Source organism: Microtus pennsylvanicus, chromosome 7 (assembly GCF_037038515.1).
Source record: "Microtus pennsylvanicus isolate mMicPen1 chromosome 7, mMicPen1.hap1, whole genome shotgun sequence".
In the NCBI taxonomy this organism is placed as follows: Eukaryota; Metazoa; Chordata; class Mammalia; order Rodentia; family Cricetidae; genus Microtus; species Microtus pennsylvanicus.
The window spans coordinates 55,489,881-55,513,806 of NC_134585.1; the positions used below are offsets into that span (position 1 = coordinate 55,489,881).

The window sequence follows — 23,926 nt, forward strand, 5'->3', positions numbered from 1 at the left end:
ATGTTCACCTTACAGACAAGGAAACAGGGCCCAGGGTACCAGCTCAGACCCAGACACACATGCAGGCGAAACACCAACACATATAAAATAAAATTAAATAGATGAAGGAGGAGAAGAACATGGAGATCCAGAAAGGGGCCTAGGGCTTACCCAGAGATACAGCAGCACAAGCAGAACTAAAGCCCACCAGACCTTTCTGCAGGAAAAAGGAGCAAGAGCCGGCAGGGTAATGGGGGCAGACTCCGAGAGCCAGGAGGGTGATGGGAGAGAGACTTCACACCAGGGAACTGTGTTCACACGTAGTCAACCCTAAATTTGCTGGTCTAACTCTGGAAATCCACACTTTCTTCTCTGTCCCTGGAAACTTTTTAGCAAAACTGGAACTCAGCCCTGTCCATATTTGGTGATATTTATGTGAGCTTCAGGGGTCAACTCAGTCACTGAGCTCACAGGGCAAGTTCCTCCAACCCCCGAGGCACCTATTGGTCCTGTGTTTATCACTAATGTGCTGGGGGCAGGCTGGGGGAGAAGGGGGACCACAAGGGGTCCAGGACTGCTATCTCTTCCCTGAGTCTCAAATATGAGAAGCAATCTTAGGAAAGCCTGCCAGTTTCAGGCCCAGGACAATCCCAGGAGCCATGGTCAAGTTCAAGGAAGAACTCTTAACTGCCAGAGCTCCCTGGTATAGTGGGCTGACATGACCACCAGACAAAACCCGAACACAGCGAAGCCTTATGCTGAGGACAGCGAGCTACATAAAACATGGCCATGTCCAAATCAGGAGCAGAAGGAGAGGGAGCATGAGCAAGGAACTCAGGACCGCCAGGGGTACACTCACACACAGAGACAAGGGGATGTTCTATCGGGAACTCACCAAGGCCAGCTGGCCTGGGTCTGAAAAAGCATGGGATAAAACCGGACTTGCTGAACATAGCGGACAATGAGGACTACTGAGAACTCAAGAACAATGGCAATGGGTTTTTGATCCTACTGCATGTACTGGCTTTGGGGGAGCCTAGGCAGTTTGGATGCTCACCTTACTAAACCTGGATGGAGGTGGGCGGTCCTTGGACTTCCCACAGGTCAGGGAACCCTGATTGCTCTTCGAGCTGATGAGGGAGGGGGACTTTATTGGGGGAGGGGGAGGGAAATGGGAGGCGGTGGCGGGGAGGAGACAGAAATCCTTAATAAATAAATAAATTTAAAAAAATTTATAGTCAATAAAAAATTTCAAAATAAAAAAAAACATGGCCAAGAGACACCTCACCGCAGAAGCAGGGAGTATTCAAGGCTGAAAAGCAGATAGTGTAAAGGTCCTGAGGTAGAAAAAGCAAAACATGAGGAGTGCCATAAACGATACCCAGGTCAGCCAGGTGGCATGTGCTTTTAATTCCAACATCTGGAAGCAGAGGTAGAAGGATCTGGAGTTTGAGACCAGCCTAGGCTACATAGCAAGACCTCTTCTCTCTGAACATACACCCCATACGCCCCCTCCCAACCGGGAAGCAGGCTGAGGCTGAATTCTAGAGACATGGAGCGACCCCATTAAATAAGGGCAGGGTGGTTTTTGTTTTTTGCTTCCTCTGTATGCCTATGCGTGCATGCACACACGCGCACGTGCGCGCGCGCGCACACACACACACACACACACACACACACACACACACACACCTGTATGTGGAGACCAGCAATCAATGCTGGCATCGTTCTCAATAGTTCTCCCTTTGTTTTATGAGACAGGGTTTCTCCCAAGTTTGCCGATTTGGCTAAGCTGGCTGGTCAACAACCTGCCCGTCTCTGCCTTTCCAGCACTGAGATGCCAGACTTTTGAAATGAGCACCAGGGACCAGAACTTAGGTCTTAATAATGAGAGTATGCCAAGTACTTTACTGAGTCATGGCCCTAATCTGTTTGTTTTTGTTTTAAATATTTTTTTTTTAATGTGTATGGTCTTGTTTGTTTGGTTTTGCCTGTAACATATCCGTGCCTCCTGGTGTCACAGAGGCCAGAAGAGGGCATCAGATTACAGACGGTTGTGAGTCACCATATGGGTTCTGGGAATCTAGCCCTGGTCCTCTAGGAGAGCAGTCAGTGCTCTTAAGGCACTGAGCCATCTCTAGCTAGCCCCATCTCTCTCTCTCTTTTTTTTTTTTTTTTGGACAAAGCCTTGCTGTCTGTGGGCTAGCCTTGAGCCCATGACTTTCCTGCCTCAGTGGCTCAAGTACTTTTAATATAGGCACACACCAGAGTACCAGACACTTCAAATGAAGCTCACCTCATTGAGCTCCTGGCCTGGGCGATCTCTGGGACACTGAGCAGAAAGTGATACCTGACCCCCTGCTAGTAAACAGCAGGTGTCTAATAAGAGTTCCTTAAAAGCTCATGCAGCCCACAAAACTCCTTCTGGACAGACCCAAGGAGGGAACGGCAGGGAGAAGGGGTCAGAGGCTGCCACCACAGACAGAACTAACCTAGGGGGACACAGGTTCTTGACCAGTAAGGCTCTGTCCTCCAGTGAGGAGACGTAAAGATGAAATTATACGGGGGGGTGAGGGGGGGCGTGTGGTGGGGGAGACTATAAAACCCCCAAAGTGATTCCAGTTTTCTTCCCTTGGATCTTTTTTTTTTTTTTAAAGAAAGCTTTTTGGAAAAGGCTGTAAATTTTTTTTACACCAACCTCGTAAAAATGACATCGGCACATTCTCAAATTAGAACCATTAAAATGAAAACCAGCGAAGCACAGACACAGACAGGCCCTCCCAGGTGGGAGACATCCCCAGGACGTTCGCAGATTCAGGGCCCTTGCCGCCAACTCTACAGAAGGTTCTCGCTTCATGAGAGGTTGGCCTTGGCAGGTGCGGACAGCCATGGGCCAGTGGCATAGAAGGGACTCTGTCCTCGGAAGGCTCCTGTGGCTTCCCCTTGCAGGTGCCTTCTCAGCAGCTTGGCCTGAGGGACATCCAGAGCCAGCTTGGCATGGTTCTGGTCTGAAGGGATGGCACCCAGGCACTGACAAGGAGCGAAAGTGAAGAAGTGGACAGCATGTTCCTAGCCAGGTCTTCTGTCCTCTCTGTAGAACTCTTCAGAAGTGGGTCTACTTCACACTGCCTGGCCCCAGCCACTTCTACAGGGTGCTGGACTTAGACCAGAAACTGGCAGATACATCCCCCAGGGATCCTACTAGGGCATCTCAGAGCAACACCAGCTCACACGTCAGGTTCCACGGGAGCCCACAGGTGACTGGAATACATACAACCCTCTTCACTACAACCCTCACCCTAAACCCTTCCCCCCCCTCCACCTCAGCGGGGACTAAAACGCTCTGCTGTGGAGAGGAGGAACAGTCAGGAGCCTTCCCCCAGGCACTGGGCCCCTTCCTCCAGCCATGACCCCCAACCCCTCCAGCCCCCCCCCCCCCCCCCCCGCTTCTCATCTGCCTTCCTTTCCCCATCTACTTCTGAGCACTCCCGACCCCTGGGTGGTTTTTCTCTGCACACCCCAGCTCCTCTGAGGAGGGACTCCCTCTCCAGATGGACAAAGAGAACTTGGTTATAGGACCAGAGCTGACACAGGAATCCAGGGCGTGAGGCTGCAGTACTGACCAGCAGAAAGGCTTCAGACAACTAACTGTTGGCAGCCTGTGGGCGGCGGGGCGGGGCTGATCCCCTCTGGAAGCTCCCTTTCCACCCAGTTCTCCTAAGGAGCTGGCAGAGGAGGGCCAGACGGAGGAAAGCCTCTTTCCATTCTTCTCCTCCCCTCCCCCTAGCTCCCTGACTCAACCCCCATCTCTTAGGAGGGGGTGAGTTAAAAGCCCATTACTAGGCTGAGCCCCCCAACCCTTTTGAAACTCCTCACAGGATGTGGACGGGGTGGGATTTGGCCCGGTTGCCACGGCAACTGCAGTGGGAGTTCCTAGACACTAGGCAACCCTCTGGTGACCCTCTCTGACCTGTCACCCCTGCAACCCAAGGACAATGGGAATGCTGGCTCTGGGGGCCCAGGACGCCTTTCAGCTCAGTAGCCATTGGTTCTGCCTACCCCCACCCTGCTAGTTCAGCCCTCCTGGCCCCAAGTCCAGTTGTCTGCCGGCAAAACCAGAAGTCCCTAAGACCTTCCAAAACCAGGGCAGAGGCACACCTTCCACAGCCCAAGTCCGACAGGAATTTGTGGGTCCCCACAGCATTTTCATTAACAGAGGCAGAACAAGGTTCAACTTGCTCAGGCTGATCTCCAGCTCAGTGGTAGCAGAAGATGACCTTGAACTTCCGAGGTTCCTGTGCCCACCTTTCAAGTACTGGTGAAGGAGGCACAGGAGTGACTTCACACCACATGAGCGACTTCACACCCAATTTATGCTGAGCCGGGGCTCGAACCCAGGGCATCACATGTGAGGGAAAGCACTCCACCAACTGAGCTACAGCCCCGCGGCCCTCCCACACCACCCTCATGGGACAGTCTCCAGAGAGCGTGGCTGCAGAAGACACGGAGGCCCCAGGCAGAGAGTGGAGCTCTGGGAAAGACTGAAATGGAGCAGTCAGCAAGGACTCTGTGCAGCCAGAACTGGCCTGGCGGCTGAGCTGGGTCGCCCCCTCACCTCTGTTTAAACAAGGTCCCAGCCTGTTGTTGCATGGAAACAGCGCACCGGCTCTTGTTCCAAAGTGACGTGACTGCCCTCTTCAGCGCTGTTTGCTCCAGCCTAAAGTCCTGTCAACCGCCTGACTTCTGACTCGCCCTGTCTGGCTGTCTCTCAACTCATTACTCCTAAAGGCCAGGACTGCCTTTCCAGGACTTGTTTACCAAAGAGACAGGGACCCACAGACAAAGGGATTGGGGCTGGGAGACCCTTGGAGGGCAGAAGGACAGAATGTCATTTGCAGACTCATTCAGTCAAACCTCTGTCTGAAGCAGGCACTGGAGTGGTCGCCTAGGGCAGTGTGTAGGGTCTTCCTCACAGTCTTTTTTTTTTTTTTTTTTGACACAGGATTCATATAGGCTAGTCTCCAACTCTACATACCTAAGGATGACCTTGGATTTCTCCATGTCCTGCCTCCATCCCACCTAAGTACTGACGTGTGCTACCATGCTCAGCAGGGATGCTTGTGTGAGTGTGTGTGTTGTGTGTGCTCACCTGTGCAGGCATGTGATGAAGACAGACGTTGACACTGGGATGTTCCCCTTAATTGCTTTGCCACATTACTTTAACATTTTTTATTTATCTCTTTTTCAAGAATTACGGACATGTATATGATATCCCTAGTACCCCCATCATATTTTCAGACACAGTGTCTCTCACTGAACCCGGGCCTTACAGTTTGGACTATAGTTTGGCCAGCCAGCTCCAGGGATTCCTGTCTCCCCCTTACCCGACACACTAGGCCGGGATTATAGGTGTTATATATTAGAGCATTCACTGTTCTGTGGGTGCTCAGGCTCCAAGCTCATGCTCCCATGCTTTAGAGCAAGCATTCTCCCCACTCCGCCATCTCCAGAGCCCCAGGGCTCTGTCTGACTCAGGGTCTCACCAAGTAGCCCAGACTGTTCCTAAACTTGAGATCCTCTTGCCTCAGCTTCTTGTACTATACATGGCTTTAAATTTACTCCCCTCCATTTTTTAAAATTAATTTATTATTATTAGAGTGTATGTGTGTGTGTGCGCGCGCATGCGCGCAGGTGTCCAGGTGCCCCAGTGCAAGTGTGTGGACAACTTCCAACAACCGGTTTTCTTCTTCCACTGGGGTTTGAGTTCAGCAAGTGCTTTTACCCGGTGAGCCATCATCTCTTGGGTCCTGCCTTCCTTTCCTGTTTTAAGGGACCCTTTTAGCCAGGCAGGAGGTATTCTCACTCACCAAGATTCACACATGTACTTAGCACCCACTGTGTGTGAGAAGTTCTTCTTCCTCCTGTATCACCCAGGCGACTGTGGCTGTAGTGGGACCAACAAGGAGAGAGCTGAGCCCTGAACGACAGCCTGGAGGCTGTCAGTGCAGCCTCTGGTGGCCTCATCTGCAAAGTGGGAATGACATGGCCTCTCCCCCCACGGATGCTGAGGCAATTTAATGACATTTAATGACACAGTGAATCCAAAAGCTGTCTTCTGCAGACGTCCTGCTTATGGCTGAAAGGCAGATGGAACCAACAGATCAACCTCCCTTTCTTGATCTCGCTTACCCCGCCAACAATAACATCTGTTTTCGGGGGGGGAGGGGCCCAAGAATTGCTGAATGTTCTCCCCCAAAGCCTCAAGTCATCTGCTGGAAGTGGAAGAATGACCTACAGGCTATGTTTTGCTTTAATTGAAAATTTTATAATTTTAATTTTGCAGTGTTATTTTTGAAGTTTAAAGCCAACGAGACCTTTTTTTTTAAGTCTCACATATTTTCCTTGGGCCTGGGCACTTCTCCCGTGGTGAGCCCAAATGGATAAAACGGCCCCTTGCTTGCCTGCAAATCCCCGTCCCAGATTACTTGTGGAAGTAGATACAAAGTTTTCCAGGACGTTGGGATGGTCCCCAAAACAAACGGGAACAACTGGAACGCGGAATTGAGATGGCACGTCACGGCCCGTGTACAGGGCAGAGCCTAGAAACTTGATCAGTACAGATGGTTCTGCCTCTCCCGCCCAAACATCTCCCCAGCTACTCAGAGGCCTGTGTTTATGCCTCATGGAGAGCTTTCTAATTTCCTTTTGAAAATTACATTTTATTTACTTAGTTTGTGGATATGTGTGTGTGTACACAAGCCACAGTGCGTGTGTGGGGGTCAGGAGACAACTTGCTGGAGTCAGGTCTTTTCTTCCACCTTGTGGGTCCTAGGGAATCGAACTCAACTTTGGCGGCAAGCCTCTGAGTCATTTTGCTGGCCTCAAGGTTTTTTGGTTTTGTTTTATTAAAGTTTCCAGTTTAGGCGGCTCCTCCAACCTCATGCCACATTTGAAGTTTTGCATGGCTTTCTCTTTGCAAAGAGATGCAGAGGGTCCAAAACAGTGTGACCTTGGAAACTTCTAGGGGTCTATTTTTTTAAGATTTAGTTTTAATTATGTATATGTATGTGTGTCTGTGTGTATATGCACAGGAATACAGGTGCCTACAGAGGCCAGAAAAGGGAACTGAAGCCCCAAACTGGCATTACAGATGTTCAAGTGGCCATGTCGGCACTATGAATCAAGTCCTCTGCAAGAGCCCGTCTTTAGCTGTATTTTGATAGAAAGCAGGATTCTGTCCCAGCAGAAAGCACAGACTCAGTGGTTCTTTCTTCCCAGAGATTCTGCTTAAGAAGGGTGATGACAATGCCCACCAACTCACAAGGATCATATCCCTGAGGATCTGAGTTCGATCCCTGGGTTCCACATGATGGTTCTCCAAAGCTCCACACACATACTGTGGCATGTGACCACTACACACACACACACACACACACACACACACACGCACACGCACACACACCACACACAATATAATAAGATGCCAGGTATAGTGGCTTCCTCCTTTAATCTCAGCACAGAGAGGCGGGCAGATCTCTATGTATTTCAGGCCAGCCTGATCTACATAGCACATTCCAGGCCAGCCATTGCTAATAGTGAGACCCTGTCTCAAAACAAAACAAACAAACACAAACAAAAAACCCCACAAAGACTGCGAGTGACTACGGAAGGTACCCTAAATTCATCTCTGCCCCCTGTACACAGGACAGGAGCACATACAAGCCAATAACACACGCAGAAACTGTTAACTCCTCTACTTGTTCACTCTTACTTGAACAAATGTAAAGCGTGTCACACTGGCGGCTTTTGGTCCTAACAACTCAGTATTTTAGTGGCCAGGGGCATGTGGCTGCTAAGATGCTGGCTTAGACTCAGGACAGGTCCCTGTGTGATGGGGCTGATCACCTGTAGCATCAGTGAACTGCTTCTGGAGCAACCCCCAGGATGTTGTGTGGTCTAGGGGAGGAGCCTGGGTGAGAGCAAAGTCTGCAAGGCGCAAAGGTCCTGGCTGCAAGGCTCGGATGGATGGTATGGAGCATCTGGAGGTCTTCCTGTTCTACTTTCCCTGCTGAGGCCCTAAGGGTCAGGCCACCAGCAACAGTTGAAGAGGCAAAGTCAAACAAGACTCCCAAGGCCAGGGATCCCCTCCACCCCAACCCCTGGGGGTCTGCTCATTCATAATCTAACGAGGTTCTCCACCTAGTGCCCTGTCCTGCAGGGTGGAGATTATAGGCTCCTAGTGTGAGCCTTTAAAATAAAATACAAGCCTGGGCTGGAGAGAAGGCTCAGCAGTTAGGAATATCTGCTGTTCATGCGAAGGACTTGAGTTTGATTCCCAACACTGGTATCAGGTGGTTCATAATTGTCTACAATTCCTGTTACACAGTATCTGACACTCGGAGCCTCTGCAGGCCCCTGAACTCACAAGCACATACTGTGTGCAGAATGCAGACATACCCATAATTAAAAATATAAAAATAAGCTGGGTAGTGGTGGCATAAACCTTTAATCCCAGCACTTGGGAGGCAGAGACAGGTGGATCTCTGTGAGTTCAAGGCCGGCCTGGTCTACAAAGTGAGTTCCAAGACAGCCAGTACAGTTACACAGAAAAACCCTGTCTTGAAAAAAAAATACGTGTGTGTGCGCGCGCGTGCAGGTACCTTTCCCCTCCCTTCTTGGGCCTCTTTCCAGATTCTTTGGCCACTTAACCTCTTCACAGCCTTGGTTCACAGTACAAATAAAGACACCCCTGTGTGCACAGCACACACTTCCAAACCTGTTAATATAGCCAGTTTTCCAGCCTCGTGCCAAGACATCCACCCACTCAAAACAGACTTTCAAAGCCCAGGCGGCTGTCAGTCCTTATGGCTTTGCTGGGACTATTTCAAACTTCATAAACTTGAGCCCCCAGTACCAGTTCAGGCTAGCCACCAGAACAGCAGACACACAGGGAAGTCCCTGGAGGCTGTCCCTTCTCACTATCTAAAAGCCAGGGTGCTAGGCTGGACAGAGCAGCAACACCCGGGTGGAGGGCTTCTGGGAGGTCAGCCTACCTGTTGCTGTTGGAAGTGCAGAAGCTCGGTGGAGCTCATCTCGCCATTGCTGTCAGCTCCGCTGGTGGCGTCCCTGCCGGAGCCATCCCTCCCCACGGCCGGAGCCGTGCCTGCGGTCCCGGTCCCACTGCCGCCATCAGCCTGCCCAGAGAGGCTGCCCACGCCGTTCTGTCCAGACGGAGCCGACCTGATTGTCTCCGATGCAGATTCCACCATCATGTCGTTCTACTGGGATCTGGAGAAGAGACATGGGGGAGGGGCTGAGGCACAAAGACAGATTCCCAGGGCAGGTCCTACCTGGGACTACAACTCAAAGCTGCCCCCACCCACCTCACCCACCCCTGTCCTAGGGTGCTCTCTTCCTCAATTTCCCAGAAGCTCCTCCAGAGACCCTCTCAATGTGTCACCCCTTCCTGAGCTCAGGCCCCTGCCCTGCAACCTCCCATTTCCCGCTCCCAGTAAGAGTAGATGGGGGAGGGTAGGAGATGAGCTCTTCCCTGTTCCCTCGGGGTCTTAAACCTGTTTTGGTCTTTCCTTTTAGCTGGGACCTACCAAACCTCTTCCCTTTCACCAGTAATGGCCCTGGCCTTTGTTCCCACGTAAATATGAGTTCCCTGGAGGCAGAGGTTGCTTTCCCCAGGACACAGCAGGCCCTAATCAACACAGGAAAGTAACTGTCCTAAGCCCTAGTTAGCGTCTATGGAAGGCATCCTGGGGTCCATTACCTACAGTCACACTTAAGCCCGGCTACCAAAGTAACTCATTTATTACTACCCACAGCCCAAGAGTCCTCCTCAGAACAGTGAGATCTGTGTTCAACACCCATTTTACTGACGGTAAAACAGAGGCTGGCAGTACAGGCTTAGGCAAAGACTTAGCCTGTTCCTCCTCAGAACAGTGAGATCTGTGTTCAATACCCATTTTACTGACGGTAAAACAGAGGCTGGCAGTACAGGCGTAGGCAAAGACTTAGCCTGTTGAATGCCCTCGGTCCAAGCCCAAGCAAGCGTCACCCCCAAATGGGATTACAGTAATTCAAGGGGAGAGTGTGTTTTTTGGTTCCCATTCCCAGCACTATGTAAACTGGGGTGGGGAAGGAAGGAAAAAAACCCTGTCACACTTAAAATCTGAGTCTGGGAGGCTGTGGTAGGAGACCCAGGCCAGCCTGAGCTACAGGATAATCTGCCTCAAACACAAAAACGCAGGGCTGGAAAGATGGCTCAGAGGTTAAGGGCACCCAAATAAGAGTGTTCACAACTCCAGCTTCAGGGAATTTGACACCCTCTTCTGGCTGCCACAGACACCCACACAAGTGTGCACCTACACACACATACACACACATGTAAATCAGAAAAGAAAAGCCAAATGAACAAACTAATTAAAAAAACTAATTTAAAAATCTTTTAAAATATATTTATTTTATGTACATGGGTATTTTGTCTGCATGTATATCTGTGCAGCATATGCGTGCAGAATCCAGAAGAAGGCATCAGAGCCCCTAGGACTGGAGTTACAGACAACTGTGAGATGCCATGTGGGGGCTGGGAATCGAACCAGGGTCCTATGGAAGAACAACTAGTGCTCTTAAGCCCTGAGCCATCTCTCCAGCCCCAAATCAGGTATCTTATCCAAAGCATCAGAATCAAGGCCCAAATGCCCCCTCCTTAAACCTGGAGTGCTGTAAATTCTCCAGAGACGAGGTGAAGAGCAGGGAGAGCAAGGGGTGAGGAGTTCCCTTCCCCAGCTGCAGCGCAGCCCACCAGCTTGACACACACACTTCAGAAGGGGGATGTTAGCATAAAAAACTATTCTGAAACTAGGGGGGCAGTGCATGCCTTCGACCCCAGGCGCATGCATGCCTGTAATCCTAGGACTATGACGCAGAGGGATCACAAGTTCAAGACTAGCCTGAGCGGTACAGTAAGACCCTGCTTCACGTCCCAGCACTCACGAGCATGTGCACGCGTGGACACACACAGCAAGCTCTCCTCAAATTCTGGACTCTATATTACCCCATGAATAATCACCCTAAAGGGAACAGTTGGCACCCACCATGAACTGCTGTTTAACACTTGTCTCAGATGCCCTAAACTTCCGTTTCCTTGTCCACGTATGTCATCCTATCCTCTTGCAGTCCTTTACAGACAATGAGGGCATTTGCCCAGGCTAGCCCTCATCAGCTCATTCTCCATCGACCCCAGGTGAGGCAGGGGTGATGAGGTTCAGAGAGCTCTTGATTTGTCTGATGTCACATAGGGATCAAGTCACTTGAACATCCAACAAGGACTGGAGAAACCAGACAGATAAACACATCTTTCTCAGCCAACAGGCTGAGGCCCTTCAGGTAACAGATTAAAGAAACTGTAGAAAGTGGCTGAATTACTCCTCTCCCCAGGATGAGGCTCCCAGTCCTGTCTTCCTCCCCTCCCTTTCCGTGTCTCTCCTGCACCAGTTGTTCACCCATGCTGGAGCAGACTGAGAGAGAAGAGGGGTACAGGGGGCTACACCATCGCTCCAGAGTCCTCAGGTTTTGACTCTGGACTGTCTCTCTTGTAGTGGATTGGGAGAGGGATCCTAAAGAGTCCATGTACTGCTGAAGCGGCCTTAATGTTCTGGTCAGTAGCTCCCACTCCCGAGTTCTGAGAGGAACTGGAGCAGGGGTAGAGCGTGGAGGTGACAGTTTGGAAGAGATTGAGTACTAGGTCCCCAGCCTTTAATAGCTGTGTCAGCCCCAGGGCTTGTACTGCCAAATGATGGATGGGTGGGTGGGCTCTGGCCTCCACCCACCACAGCACAGGACTTCAGCCCCCTCCCCTGAAACCACCCACCCCGAAAACTACAAGAGTAACTTCCCCCACTCAGGCCTGGACCTCAGCTGGGGGTGAGGGAATGGGAAGACAGCGGGAGCCCACTGCCCACTCAGTTCTCCCTCACCTCCAATTCCAGCCCGGCTGGGGCAGAGAGCAGCTTCCAGCTCAGAATCCCAGACTAGCTGCTCTGAGATCTGAGAACTCCTGGGCCCCAGGGGACAAAGACAAGCCTCCCGGGTGTAAGCACGGCCAGGAGAAAGCAAGAAAAATCTGGCAGTTATTTCTCCCAGGGAAGGGAAAGTGGTCCCCTTCCAACATTCACAGAACACAGCAAAGTTGTAGCTCTGACAGCAAGTTTGGAAAAGGGAGAATGAAAGGAAGGGGGGTGCCAGCAGAGGTGTCCTTTCCTTTCCCTTCCTTTTGGGGAGAGCAGGGAGGGGGGCGGGGCATAGCAATACCAAGTGAACAACATAATTGTGGCAATGTGCCATATAATAATAGCTATTCAAGGGCCGATCATTCATATTGAACAAGCCTCTCATTTGCATGCTTGAGATTATATGCATTTGAAAAGTCATTTCCGCAGGGTGTATGAATAGCGGCCATTCCCTTCTGGCGTGTGCTCTGCCCCCCCAGGGGCCTTGGCCCCGCTAACACACACCCATATCCTTCCAGGTTCTGGCCCACCCACCAACACCAGCCCCTCAAACCCACTGGGCAGGAACTTCCAGGCCCTCTAGGAATCCTCACCTCTGCCCTGGCACACCTGCCCTCCAACCCGAGCACACGGACAGCCAACAGCCTCCAGGCTCAAAGCGCCTACCCACCTCTCTCAGCAGTGTTGTAAGGAAGATGGGGAGTGCCCTGTACCGTAGGTGAGCAGGCACTGACGCCTGGGGCCCAGCCAGCTAGAGGTTGAGTGGGGTGGGGTGCTTGGAGTACACTTTGTTATCAGTGCCTAGTAACTAAGAGGGGGTAGGGGCAAACCACTGGTGCGCCTTATGACCGACCCTAGGCTCTGCCACAAACCAGCTATGAGCCCTTTGCCTTCCTACATCTCAAGGCCTCAGTTTCCCTTTTCTCCATGAGAAAATAGTTTCAGAAGCTCCTGGGGTGGCGGTGAAGGAACTCCCTAGCCTAGCTGGGGGGATGTAAAGTCACACTATTTGGGTGCTGCTGGGAGCCACCAGGAGGCCATTAGAGTCACAGCTTAGTCCCTTGGCCCAAAGGCTCCACCCAACAAGGATCCCAGTTGGCATATTCCCGCCCCCTCTGTATACAGAGCCACCCTCCCCTTAGCGGGAGTAACACTTGCAGCGGGGAAGGACACAAGCTGAGATTAGACCACTTAGGCCCAGCTGTGTGTCTCTGGACACGTTGCTGGGCCGCTCTTCACATAGTAATCCCTCCAGGCTTGGTGGGTGCTTCTCTGCACTCATCAGGGGGAGGAGGAGAAAGAGGAGGAGGAGCAGGTCTTCAAGACCAACCTCAACTAACAGCCAGCAGACTGTTTTTCCCTACCCCCAAAAGCCACTAAGGAGTGGGCACCAAACATTTTCAAATTTCCCTAAGAATTGCTAAGACTAGGCTTCTCACTTCATGCCAGAATTTCCAGACCACTCCCTCACCAAATGTCGTGGGTAGTGGAGGACCATTTACAGTGTGTGTGTGTGTGTGTGTGTGTGTTGGGTGGGTGGGGGTTCAGGATTTGGATGGCTACAGGTGGGTGGATCCTAGTCTCCCATACTCCCATTCTCCGGATTCCCTGGCTGAAGTCGGAGCACTAGGGAGCCACGGTCTGGCCCGGGCTCCAGCAGGCGTCCTCGGAAGGAAGCTAGGTCAAAGCCACTGCCACTTCTTCCGCTTTAGGGAACTCCGTGGCCATCTGAGGGTTCCCACTTTCCCTGAGGCTTTTGCCTCTATGATGCACCCCAGTGGGAGCGAAGGCAACAACGCCTTCTTGGAACCAGTCAGGGTCCGCCCCGTCCCCTCCCTGCCGGAAGTGACGAGTTGCACCTAGCTTGAGGCCAAAGGGGCACTCCGGACCTGGGGTGCTTTGGGGAGGCGGAGAGGAAAAGACACCGGAGTCCTACACGTGGACAAACCTTTTGTGCCTTTTCGCGGGCCCATATGGCGTGGGGAGTATTAATTACCGTCGCGTTTTAATTAACAGTCGCTTAATCTGAGCCGTAACATTTGCCACGACACCCTGTGCCTCGCCGCGAACCCGCGCCGCCCGCCCTGCCAACTCATCAATTAATTTTTATTGACGTTTTCTTCTCCCAAACAGGCACAATACCAGGGTTTTCCAATTAACACCTCCGCGATCTCTAATTAGTGCAATTAACAGACTGATGGATGCCCGGAGTTTACCCGCGAGAGAGGGGAGGGGGAGGGGCCCGAGAAGCTCGGGACGCGCGTTCCCGGGAGCAGCAGTGCGGCCGCAGGCGACATATGGGGGCGTGGCCATGGGTCACCTGTACCGGAGTCCCGTGGCCCCTGAAGCAGAAGGTGGCCCTAATGAGAGCCTGACACTTAGGGCTAGAAAACTGGTGTCTAGCTGCAGCCCTGTAGGTCACGAACTTGCTGAGCGATCTGGAGCAAATAAGTGGATGTTGTCTACTTAAAACTCTGAAGGAGGCCGAGGAAGTTGATTGCACTAAGAGACAGAATGTCCTAAAGCACAATACCATGCAGGAGAAAGAGCCCAGGGATAAACCAAAACCTTTGTGTGCTTGTACTGGGCTCAATCAGAGAGGCAAATTCTGTTGATCTGAAGAGGACATAACTTGTATTGCCGTTTCCGGGTGCAGCTGACCTGCTTGTCTGGGGTAGCAGGGCTCCGAGGATGAGAGCAAGCTTCGGTGGGAAGAGCTAATTTTCCCATGGTCCAAACTGGTCAGCTGGTGGCCCTCTGAGGCCATGCATTCACCAAGCAAGCATTTAGGGTCCGATTACCCTAAAAGCTGAGATCTAGCCACAAGAGCCCGAAGGGCAGTTCTTTCTGAGCGAATGGAAAGACGCAACAAGGCAAATGGAAGAGGTGAAGGCCCCCCCCTATGTTTCCTCTGAGTATCTGTCTCTGAAAGAGTGGTCACTAGTGGGGGTTCTCTCCTCCTCCACAGCTAGCCCGTCAGGAGTATGTTGTACCAGCAACGATCCTTCACCAATCATAGTTTCAAAGGGCACCTAAGCAGCACCAGTGTGCCAGGCTGGGTATGCAGGGAACAGGCATTGGCATGCATTCTAGAGCCCACCTTCCCAGGGGGAGAGAAATGATAGGCATAAGTGCACTTCTCAGATTGAGACAAATTCTATCCAACGTGAGTAAAAGGAGTAAATATTGTACTTTTATTCACTCTTGAGAAATTCATACATGCATGCATACAGTGTCTTTGGGTCATGTGAATCCTCTCCCCACACTCGGGGCTCTACCTTAAATGAAGTCTGGATTGGGGAAGGTCTCTTTTGCTGAAATGAATTAGCTATGAAGGATGAGCAGACTCAGCCAGGCAGACTGTAGCCTGATGCCCCAAAATCACATGCAAAGGCCTTCATTTCACTAAAAGAGAGCCTACTGGGTTCAGACGTTTCTAGGACTAAAGGTCTTTGAAACAGTGACATTTCCTAGATCACATATAACAACTCACATGAACATGACATAGAATAGAGTAAGGTGCACACTTTTTGTCTATCCCTTTCTTTCTGACTATCCTGCTAACGAATCTTTAGTAAGGAACAGAGAGCAAACAGCTTTTCAGGGCCATCAACCTTGGTCCCACAGGCAGCTGAGTGTACCTCTCAAGTCAAGGACCCAAGGACTCAATGCATCTCTGACCTTCACTGGCTACAGGCGGCCAGGAATAGGGAGGGCGCCACACAGCAGCCCACGTCAGCCAGTCACTCACTTGCCATTCTACCGCTAACCCTTTCCTGGCATGATCCATGGCACGGAACAGTGAGGTCCCCAGCCTGAACCTTGGGGTCCAGATCTCTGGCTGATACCAGTAAACCTTCCTTCCTCCCTTCGGACTCATTAAAGCATAGGGCATGAACGAGACAGTCAGAGAAGGGCAATTCCTGGGGCTCCCAAAGGCCCTGCTGCAGGCCCACTCTGAAGGAACTGGAGTTAAAAGTTCACTCGGCCCCTTCCAGCCTTCTGTTCGGCTTCTAAGAAAAGCTAAGGTAGGAACAACCAGCCAGAAAGCCTCTAAAGGCTGCAGGTCCAGCTCACGGGTATAGCATTCGCCTACCATGAGCAACAAACACCCTCTCCCCAAGTTCCAGGATAGGAACTTGGGGGCTTTCCCACCTGCAGATTGGAGGCTGGCACCTCAGCCTCCCCACCCACCTGCGTGCCAAGCCAAAGATCCTCTGTAAATGGCACGTGGCCCCTTAAAAGCTACCTGCCCCCAAATCCAGGGACCGGTCAAGTCCTCAGCACAAAACTTCAGGGCTATAGGGGCTGAAGACGAGTAGCAGGGCAAGCACGGAGCCATTTCACAGGGTCCCCTGGCCCACACAGCCCTCGACTGGGAATCTGTTCCTGGGTTACCTTTGGAGGGTCTTTTCCCAAGTTTCAAAATTTTTTTATTTTCTTTTTTAAAAATTTTATTCGTGCGCACTGGTGATTTTTCCTGCATGTATGTCTGTATAAAGGTGTCAGGTCCCCCGGAGTTGGGAGTTGCCATGTGGGTGCTCTGGAAGAGCAGTCACTGCTCTTACCCACTGAGTCATCTTTCCAGCCCCATTTTTTTATTTTCTAATTCTAAAAGCAAAGGACATCTTGGAAGAATATTCTAGGAGGGAGATGTATAGCTAGGTATGGGGGACATGCCTATATTATCACATGGCATGCATATATGCCTATATCATGTGGTATACATACCTATATCATATGATATGTATATATGCCTATACCATATGGTATATATATGCCTATGTGCATACCATGTCCAGTATGTATGCCTATAATCACAGCACTTGGGAGACTGAGCCAGGAGGAAAGAGTTTCAGGCTAGCCTGAGCTACACAGCTAGATCCTGTTTTGAAAAACAAAAACCATGCCAGCAGTGGTGGCACACACCTTTAATCCCAGCACTAGGGAGGCAGACACAGGCGGATCCACCCGTCTGTCAAGTCTGAGGCCAGCCTGGTCTACAGAGTTCCAAGACAGCCAGGGCTACACAGAGAAACCCTGTACTGAAAAACTAAATCAAAAACCACAACAACCAGGCCTGGCATTGTAAGCCTGTAATACCGGCACTTAGAAGGCAGAGGCAGGAGGGTCACTGGAAATTTGAGGTCTACTTAACACATTCTAGTTCTCAAGCCCTTAGAGTCCGAGACAAGGGACTGTCTTCATCTGTCTTCACTTAGGAGAACATTTTGCTTAGAAGGTACAGTTATTTCTTCCTTTTCATTGCTTTTCATTTTGATTTCCTTTTTTCTGAGATATGATCTCACTAGGTAGGCCAGGATGGCCTGGAACTCCCATGATTCTCCTGACTTTCCCAGTGCTGGGGCCACAAAGCCACTACCAACCAGGCTTTAGAATCACATTTTTTGAGGTAAAACTGGCAATTTTGCTGAGGATGACCTTGAACTCTTGATTCTCCTGGTTCCTCTTACCAAATGCTCATATTACAGGTATGTGCCATCACTGCCCAGCTCTGGAACTCTATCTCTTTATAGCTCTTGATTTCATTGGTGTCCATTGATTGGTACCAGTTTGACCTTTCTTCCTGGAGGTTCACAAGCCTTTGGGGCCACTTCCCTTTACCGTGTAGCTCCTTCCCAGACAGTCTCAGCTCTGCATCAGGAAGCCAAAACTAAGCCCCTTGGCTATGCACAAGCTCCTGGTACAGAGGTGTTGAGCGGCCCTTGCCCTGCAATGAATACTAAGTACGCACATGTGGTGGAATCTTGGCAAACAGAGGTGAAAAAAACACAGCTCTGGCTTTTGGTGGAGTGAAAAAGGACCATAAGCAACAAAGGTACACAAGGCTCTTCCTGACAAAGGAGCCTTAAAGACAAACCATTCCTACTTCATACTCTCGGTCAGTTAAGTCAGACTCTGGGGAGTGACGAAGGCATGGGCACCTCACACAGCCTTCCCAGGACCCTGAACTACAAACACAGCTGGGGTGGAGAAACTCACAGATACACAGACACCACACACACACACACACACACACACACACACACACACACACACGCTCCACTTTGCATATGTTATGTTAGGCACTAAAACAAAGGAGGGGTACCTAAAGGAAGTGTGGTACTCTGGAAAGACCCCTGCAGGTTACTTCTGAGATAAGTTATAGGCAGTAAGCCTCCAAAGCATAATTTGCCAATGTGTTTCATGCTGTGTGTCACTGTCTCTCTTCATGGTACTGGAGACTGAGCCTAGTTCCTCACGTACGCCACGCAAGGGCTTTACCACTGAGCTACGACATCAACCTTTCAAAAAACCTTTCTTTCCCAGAAAGTGTCAGGTAGGGTTTTCCTAAGGTACCCAAGGCTGGCCTTGAACTCACTCTGTAATCTAGACAGGCTTAAATGTGCCTCAGCCTCCTGAGTAGCTGGGATTATGGGTCCAGGCCTCCGAGAGCAGCCCTTGCCTCAGCCTTTGGTTCTTAATCCTCCTTAACCCACTCAAGAGTCCCTGCCGGCCTCCACCATACCCTCACCCTCTTCCGCCACACTCCTGGGCTCATTTTGAAAGAGGAACAAATAATTGACAAGGTCATCTGGTCCCAGTCCCTTCCTAGCATCCCACCCCAGTAGTGACAAACCGGGGACCTCAGATACTCTTCACTGCCACTTTCTGACGTCACAATGCTTCCACCAGGCCTGGCAAGGAAGCCTCATTCAATACTTTCCTAGTCATGACCAAAAGGAAGGATTAACAGAGACAGGACAAGAGAGACAGAGAGAACCAAAGAGCCCACTCCATCTCATTAAGAAAGTAAACAGAAGAGCCTTCTAAGTGTCTAATTAAGCTTCTAATTAGTCCCTGCTTGTTACTAATGCAAATTAGATTACTCCGCTTAACTACAGCATGTCCACAACACCCTTGTTAATTGCGGCCTTTTGAAATTAAATTACTCCCTAATTAGCATATCAAAGCCATTGATTCGGAGCTGGGAGAGAAGAGGGCAAGAGGAGCCTAATGCCAAGTTTGGTTAATCAGACAGAGCTAATTAAATAGTGACGTCTTACGTGGGGGGCCTGCCGGTTCAGGGGTAGGGGCTACCCATTCAGGGCTCAAGTGACCATCTGGAGCCTGTCTGGAGCCTGGTTCTGGGGGTGCCCTTGGCACCAGAGGCTCCTGTCTGGAGCCTGGTTCTGGGGGTGCCCTTGGCACCAGAGGCTCCTGTAGGCCTGCGGCAGACACTCCATGGCCCTTGACCCAGCCCTGACCCCTCTGTCTCCCCAGAAGATTTCTAGGCATGGGATTCAGAAGGCTCTTGGGCACCGATTCAGGGACATCTAAGACACAGCAACACACAAACCGGGTGAGCACTCTCTGTCCCAGCATCAAGGTTAGGTTCAGAAGGTGCCTCATTCTCTCTAGGCCTCAGTGGGCCAGAGTCCACTCGTGATCCCATTCTTAGAGGACCTCCATATCAAATCACTGATAACAAGAGGCGTCAAATTGTTTTCTTGGAAATGTGAGATTCTGATGAAGAGAAATCTCATCGCTGGGGATCGAATAGGAGGTGGGGGGGGGGCAATGATCCTTCTAAAAAGGTTCTTGCCCAAACAAGGCATACACAAGAAGGTACTTTGTACTTGTACAGTCCCTGGAAGCATGAAGCCTTAAAATTCATTTCACAGGAGAAAGGAGGAAGAGCTCCTAGGATTGGAACTTAATGACGTCTGGTTCAATCCCAGTACCTCCAGAACCAGCAAGAACCGAATGCCACTGTCAGTTCTTAGCAGCAGCATGGGAATAGGAATTTGATTTCAGCAAAAGTGTCCTTACAGGTCTTCTCTGAGTCTTTGGAGTCTTCAAGACACCTTCTCCCTATCCCACCCTACCTTTATCTACTTAAAGAATACTGGGGGGGGGGGGGGCTGGAGAGATGGCTCAGAGGTTAAGAGCACCGACTGCTCTTCCAGAGGTCCTGAGTTCAATTCCCAGCAACCACATGGTGGCTCACAACCACCTGTAATGAGATCTGGTGCCCTCTTCTGGCATGCGGGCATACATGGAGGCCGAACACTGTGTACATAATAAATAAATAAATCTTTAAAAAAAAAAAAAAGAATACTGGGATCATGCCAGGCAATGGTGGCTCACACCTTTAATCCCAGCAGAGACAGGTGATCTTTGTGAGTTCAAAGACATCCTGATCTATAGAGCGAGTTCCAGGACTGCTGTGGAATAAAGCTCTTGTACACAGTAAGGATTTGTCACTTGTATTAGTTTAATAAAACACTGATTGGCCAGTAGCTAGGCAAAAAGCAGGGTGACCAGACTGGGAGAATTCTGGGAAGAGGAAAGGCAGAGTCAGTCACCAGCCAGATGCAGAAGAAGCAAGAGGAGAATGTCTTACTGAGAAAAGGTACCAGGTCACAAGGCTAAACACAGACAAGAATTATAGGTTAATTTAAATTGTAAGAGCTAGTTAATGATAAGCCTGAGCTAATAGGCCAATGGTTTATAATAATAGAAGCATCTGTGTGTTTCTTTGGGAATGAATGGTTGCGGGACCAGGTGGAACAGAAATGCCCGTCTACACTGGACAGACAGGGCTACACAGAGAAACCCTGTCTCCAAAAAAGGGTGGGGGGGACAACACAACCAAACTCGGACCAAGCTAACGTCCACGTGAAAAGATGTTAACCAGCTTTAATTTCTATAATCCCAGAAATTGTAAGGCAGAAACAGGAGAATATATATGAACTTGAGGTCAGCCACAGCTACACAGTAAGACCCTGTTTCAAAAGGAAGGAAGGAAGGAAAAGAAAGATCTGGAGTTAGAGAGATGGCTTAGTGGTTAACAGCACTGGCATCTCTTCCAGGGGATCCTGTGGGAGCAGACACACATGTGATGCACAGACATACAGGCAGGAAAACACCCATACATGTAAAACAGAAAGAGATGAAAGGTGCTATGTAGTACCCCCTCCGTAGCTAAGACGGCCACTAAAGAGGCCCAGGGAGAAGAAGCTGTCACTCAGCCTCAATGAGTCCCCACTGCACACAAGTGTAGCCTGTGTTTGCTCGTTCAAAGGAAGCCCAAGTGGGAATATTTATGTGACTCTATGTGACATTTACCATGGGTTGACCTGTATGGCAGCCAACAAAAAGCAGGGGTAAGGTCAGTCAACTTATGGCACTACCCCTACCCCTGAAATAATGAAGCATTTCAAGAGTCAAGTTCCATAACCGGGGATTCCTGTTATGGCAGACCACCTCCCCAGCCCCAGGTCCTTCATCTGTCAAACGGGAGCAATAATCACACCCTGGGGGTCACCAGGATGTGGTAGATTAGGATGAAGAAGCTGCAAACCAGTGGTTCTCATGCTGCACCCCTTCAGTACAGTTTCTCATATTGTGGTGACCCCAAACCATGAAGTTATTTCATCTCTACTTCATAACTGCAATTTGACTACCGTTATAAATTGCAATGTGAACATCAGATATGCAACTCTGGAGGGTTGGACCCACAGGCTGAGAACTGCTGCCGTAAAGCACGCCTCTTCACTGGGAAGCATCAGAGAGCCTTTCCCGCATCTTCCATTCTAGGGGTGGAGCTTAGACTTCCACTTTGAAGGACACTGAGAGCTGAAGTAGCTTATCCTGTCTCTCAGGAAGCTGGGGTGTGGGCAGGAGGCCATACAGGTGCTCTTTGCCCTACAAATGATAAATTGATCTGCCAAGGGCAATAACTTCTAAATAATTCCTAAATTGATGATCAGTGTAATTGGCATTTTCTTTGAGCCACCAACCAGCTCCCAAATAAAGACACGGAGACTTAATTACGAGTGCTCAGCCTTAGCTTAGGCTTGTCCACTAGTTCTTTTTACTTAATTAAACTGTTTCTGTTCATCTATGTTTTGCCTCTTGGCTTTTTACTTTCTTTCATTCTGTATGTCCTACCTTCCTGCTTCCTCCCTGTCTGTCTGTCTGGCCTCTGGCATCTCGTTTTCTTTCTTCTTCCACACCACCCCAACTAAGAAACCCATGCTAAGCTCCTCCCTGCTACTTCCTGGCAACCAGTTGCTAACCCTGCCTCTGAGTCTACATTAATTTTATTTAATTAACAAAAATGCAACACATCTTTGCATAGTTATATACAAATGCAACACATCTTTGCTAGTTAACCGAATATCCCACAACAGCCCAGGGCAGCAGGAGGATGGGTCACTGAGATGACTCAGTACGTAAAGGTGTCTGTCACCAAGTCTGACAACCTAAGTTTGATTCCCAGAGTCCATGGAGTAGGAGAGAACCAACTCCCAGGAGCTGCCCTCGACTTCTACACGTTTGCCACGGTACGTGTTCACAGGAGAGACCCCTGCTCTGATCCCTCTGTGTGTCTCTCTTTTCCCATCTAGGATGTAGCTATTCCAACCCCTCCCAAGTTCTAGCCCCTGGAGCACACAGAGGCAGGGGCAGAGACAAACCCTGAAGGGTGAGGTTTTGTTTATTTAAGGAGAAACCAAATAGAGAGGTGGACTCCCTGACGAGGCGAGTCCAGCCAGTACCCAGCTGGAAGTATCCATCCACATCAAACCTGGCAGAGGGGCTCAGAGCAGAGCTTTGATTTTAGAAAATATGTGAAATTAAAAGCAGAAAGAAGAGTTTGGGGGAAGGGTTGGGCTGTCCTGGTTAGTGGGGGATGGGGACAGAAACACATAAGGGCCAAGCTGCAGCACGCCTCTCGGAGCGCTCTCCCAACGAGATTCAATTAATTGATAACAAGAGGCATCAAATTAATTTCTGGAGGATGTGAGATTCTGATGAAGGGAAATCTCGTCGATGGGGATCGGGCAGGAGGAGGCAGGCAGCACCCCTTTTAATCAGGCTCTGGCTGTCTAATTGGCAAAGAGGTGGCTTGAAGGGTCACAGGGCCCCTTGCCCTGAGTTCCACAGCGCTCCCTTCAGGCAGCCCCTTCAGGGGCAGGAGGCCATGCTGCCTTGGCAAAGACCGTAGCCATCCTCAACTGAGGCCAGGGAGAGGAGGCGGTTACTCACCAGCTACACTGTAGGAAACCGATACCCACAGAGAACATGGCAAAGGCCAGGCAGAAAGTTAGGATTTTGGTGGCAGTGCCTTACAGGGACCCCACAGTGAACTTGGAGGACCCAGAGAGTCGTCCCAGAGCACAGGAAGTATAACACTGGGGGACACGCTATAGCAAAACACAGATCATGAAGTCTGAGCTTGCAAGATTGGCTCAAGCCCAGCGGAGGTGGGTAGAAGTCTGTGCTCTGGTGGGTTTGGTCTCACAACCCACGATTGCCTTCCTGGGCTCAGGTCTCAGTCACCTGCAGCCTTTCATCAAGGGGCAAGGATGTTTGATGCTCCTGGGACTCAGCAAGATGCCAGGGAAGCCATTCAGAGCTTCCATCACCATTGCGCTCCAACTGGGTAGAAAGGCAGGTAGCTTGTGGTCTCTGGGGGAAACCCAGGTGAGAGTCTCCCAAGGGAACATAGGTAACACCTCAACACAGCCTCCTGCTCTGAAGGCCACGAGCCCCTGCCCTTACTCCCCCAGCCCTTCCAGCAGCTGCTCCTCACCAGACCGTGAGCACACCTTGATGTTTCCTTACTCCTAATTCTCTCTGGCAAGACATTTTCCTTCCTCCACACAGGGAATTCCTACTGAAAAGGGAAGTCCCAAAGAGTGACTTCTTCGGACCTAGGTCTGCTAGAAATGCAGGCCCAGCCGGAATCGTATCCCAAGAGCCAACTCCGGTTTGGCAGGATTGAGGAAACCAGAACTCAATGCTCCTTACCTGCCCACCCCTTCATCTCCCCGCCCTCCCCGACACTGGACCCCTGTCAGAACCCCACCCTCTCTTGTCCCCAGCACCCATCTCAAAGATCCACATTCGCCTACTTA

At 50.5% G+C, this 23,926-nt stretch overlaps 1 protein-coding gene across 2 annotated transcripts in view; it reads right to left on the minus strand.

Moving 5' to 3' along the window:
• The window catches only part of Foxp4 (forkhead box P4), a 55,474-nt gene that overhangs the window by 26,638 nt on the left and 4,910 nt on the right, over window positions 1-23,926 (minus strand). For both annotated transcript variants that reach the window (XM_075980908.1, XM_075980907.1), the window contains exon 2: window positions 9,033-9,267. In XM_075980908.1, the coding sequence (XP_075837023.1) occupies window positions 9,033-9,251 (219 nt within the window). In that variant the 5' untranslated portion in view covers window positions 9,252-9,267. The remainder of the gene's footprint in view (window positions 1-9,032; window positions 9,268-23,926) is intronic.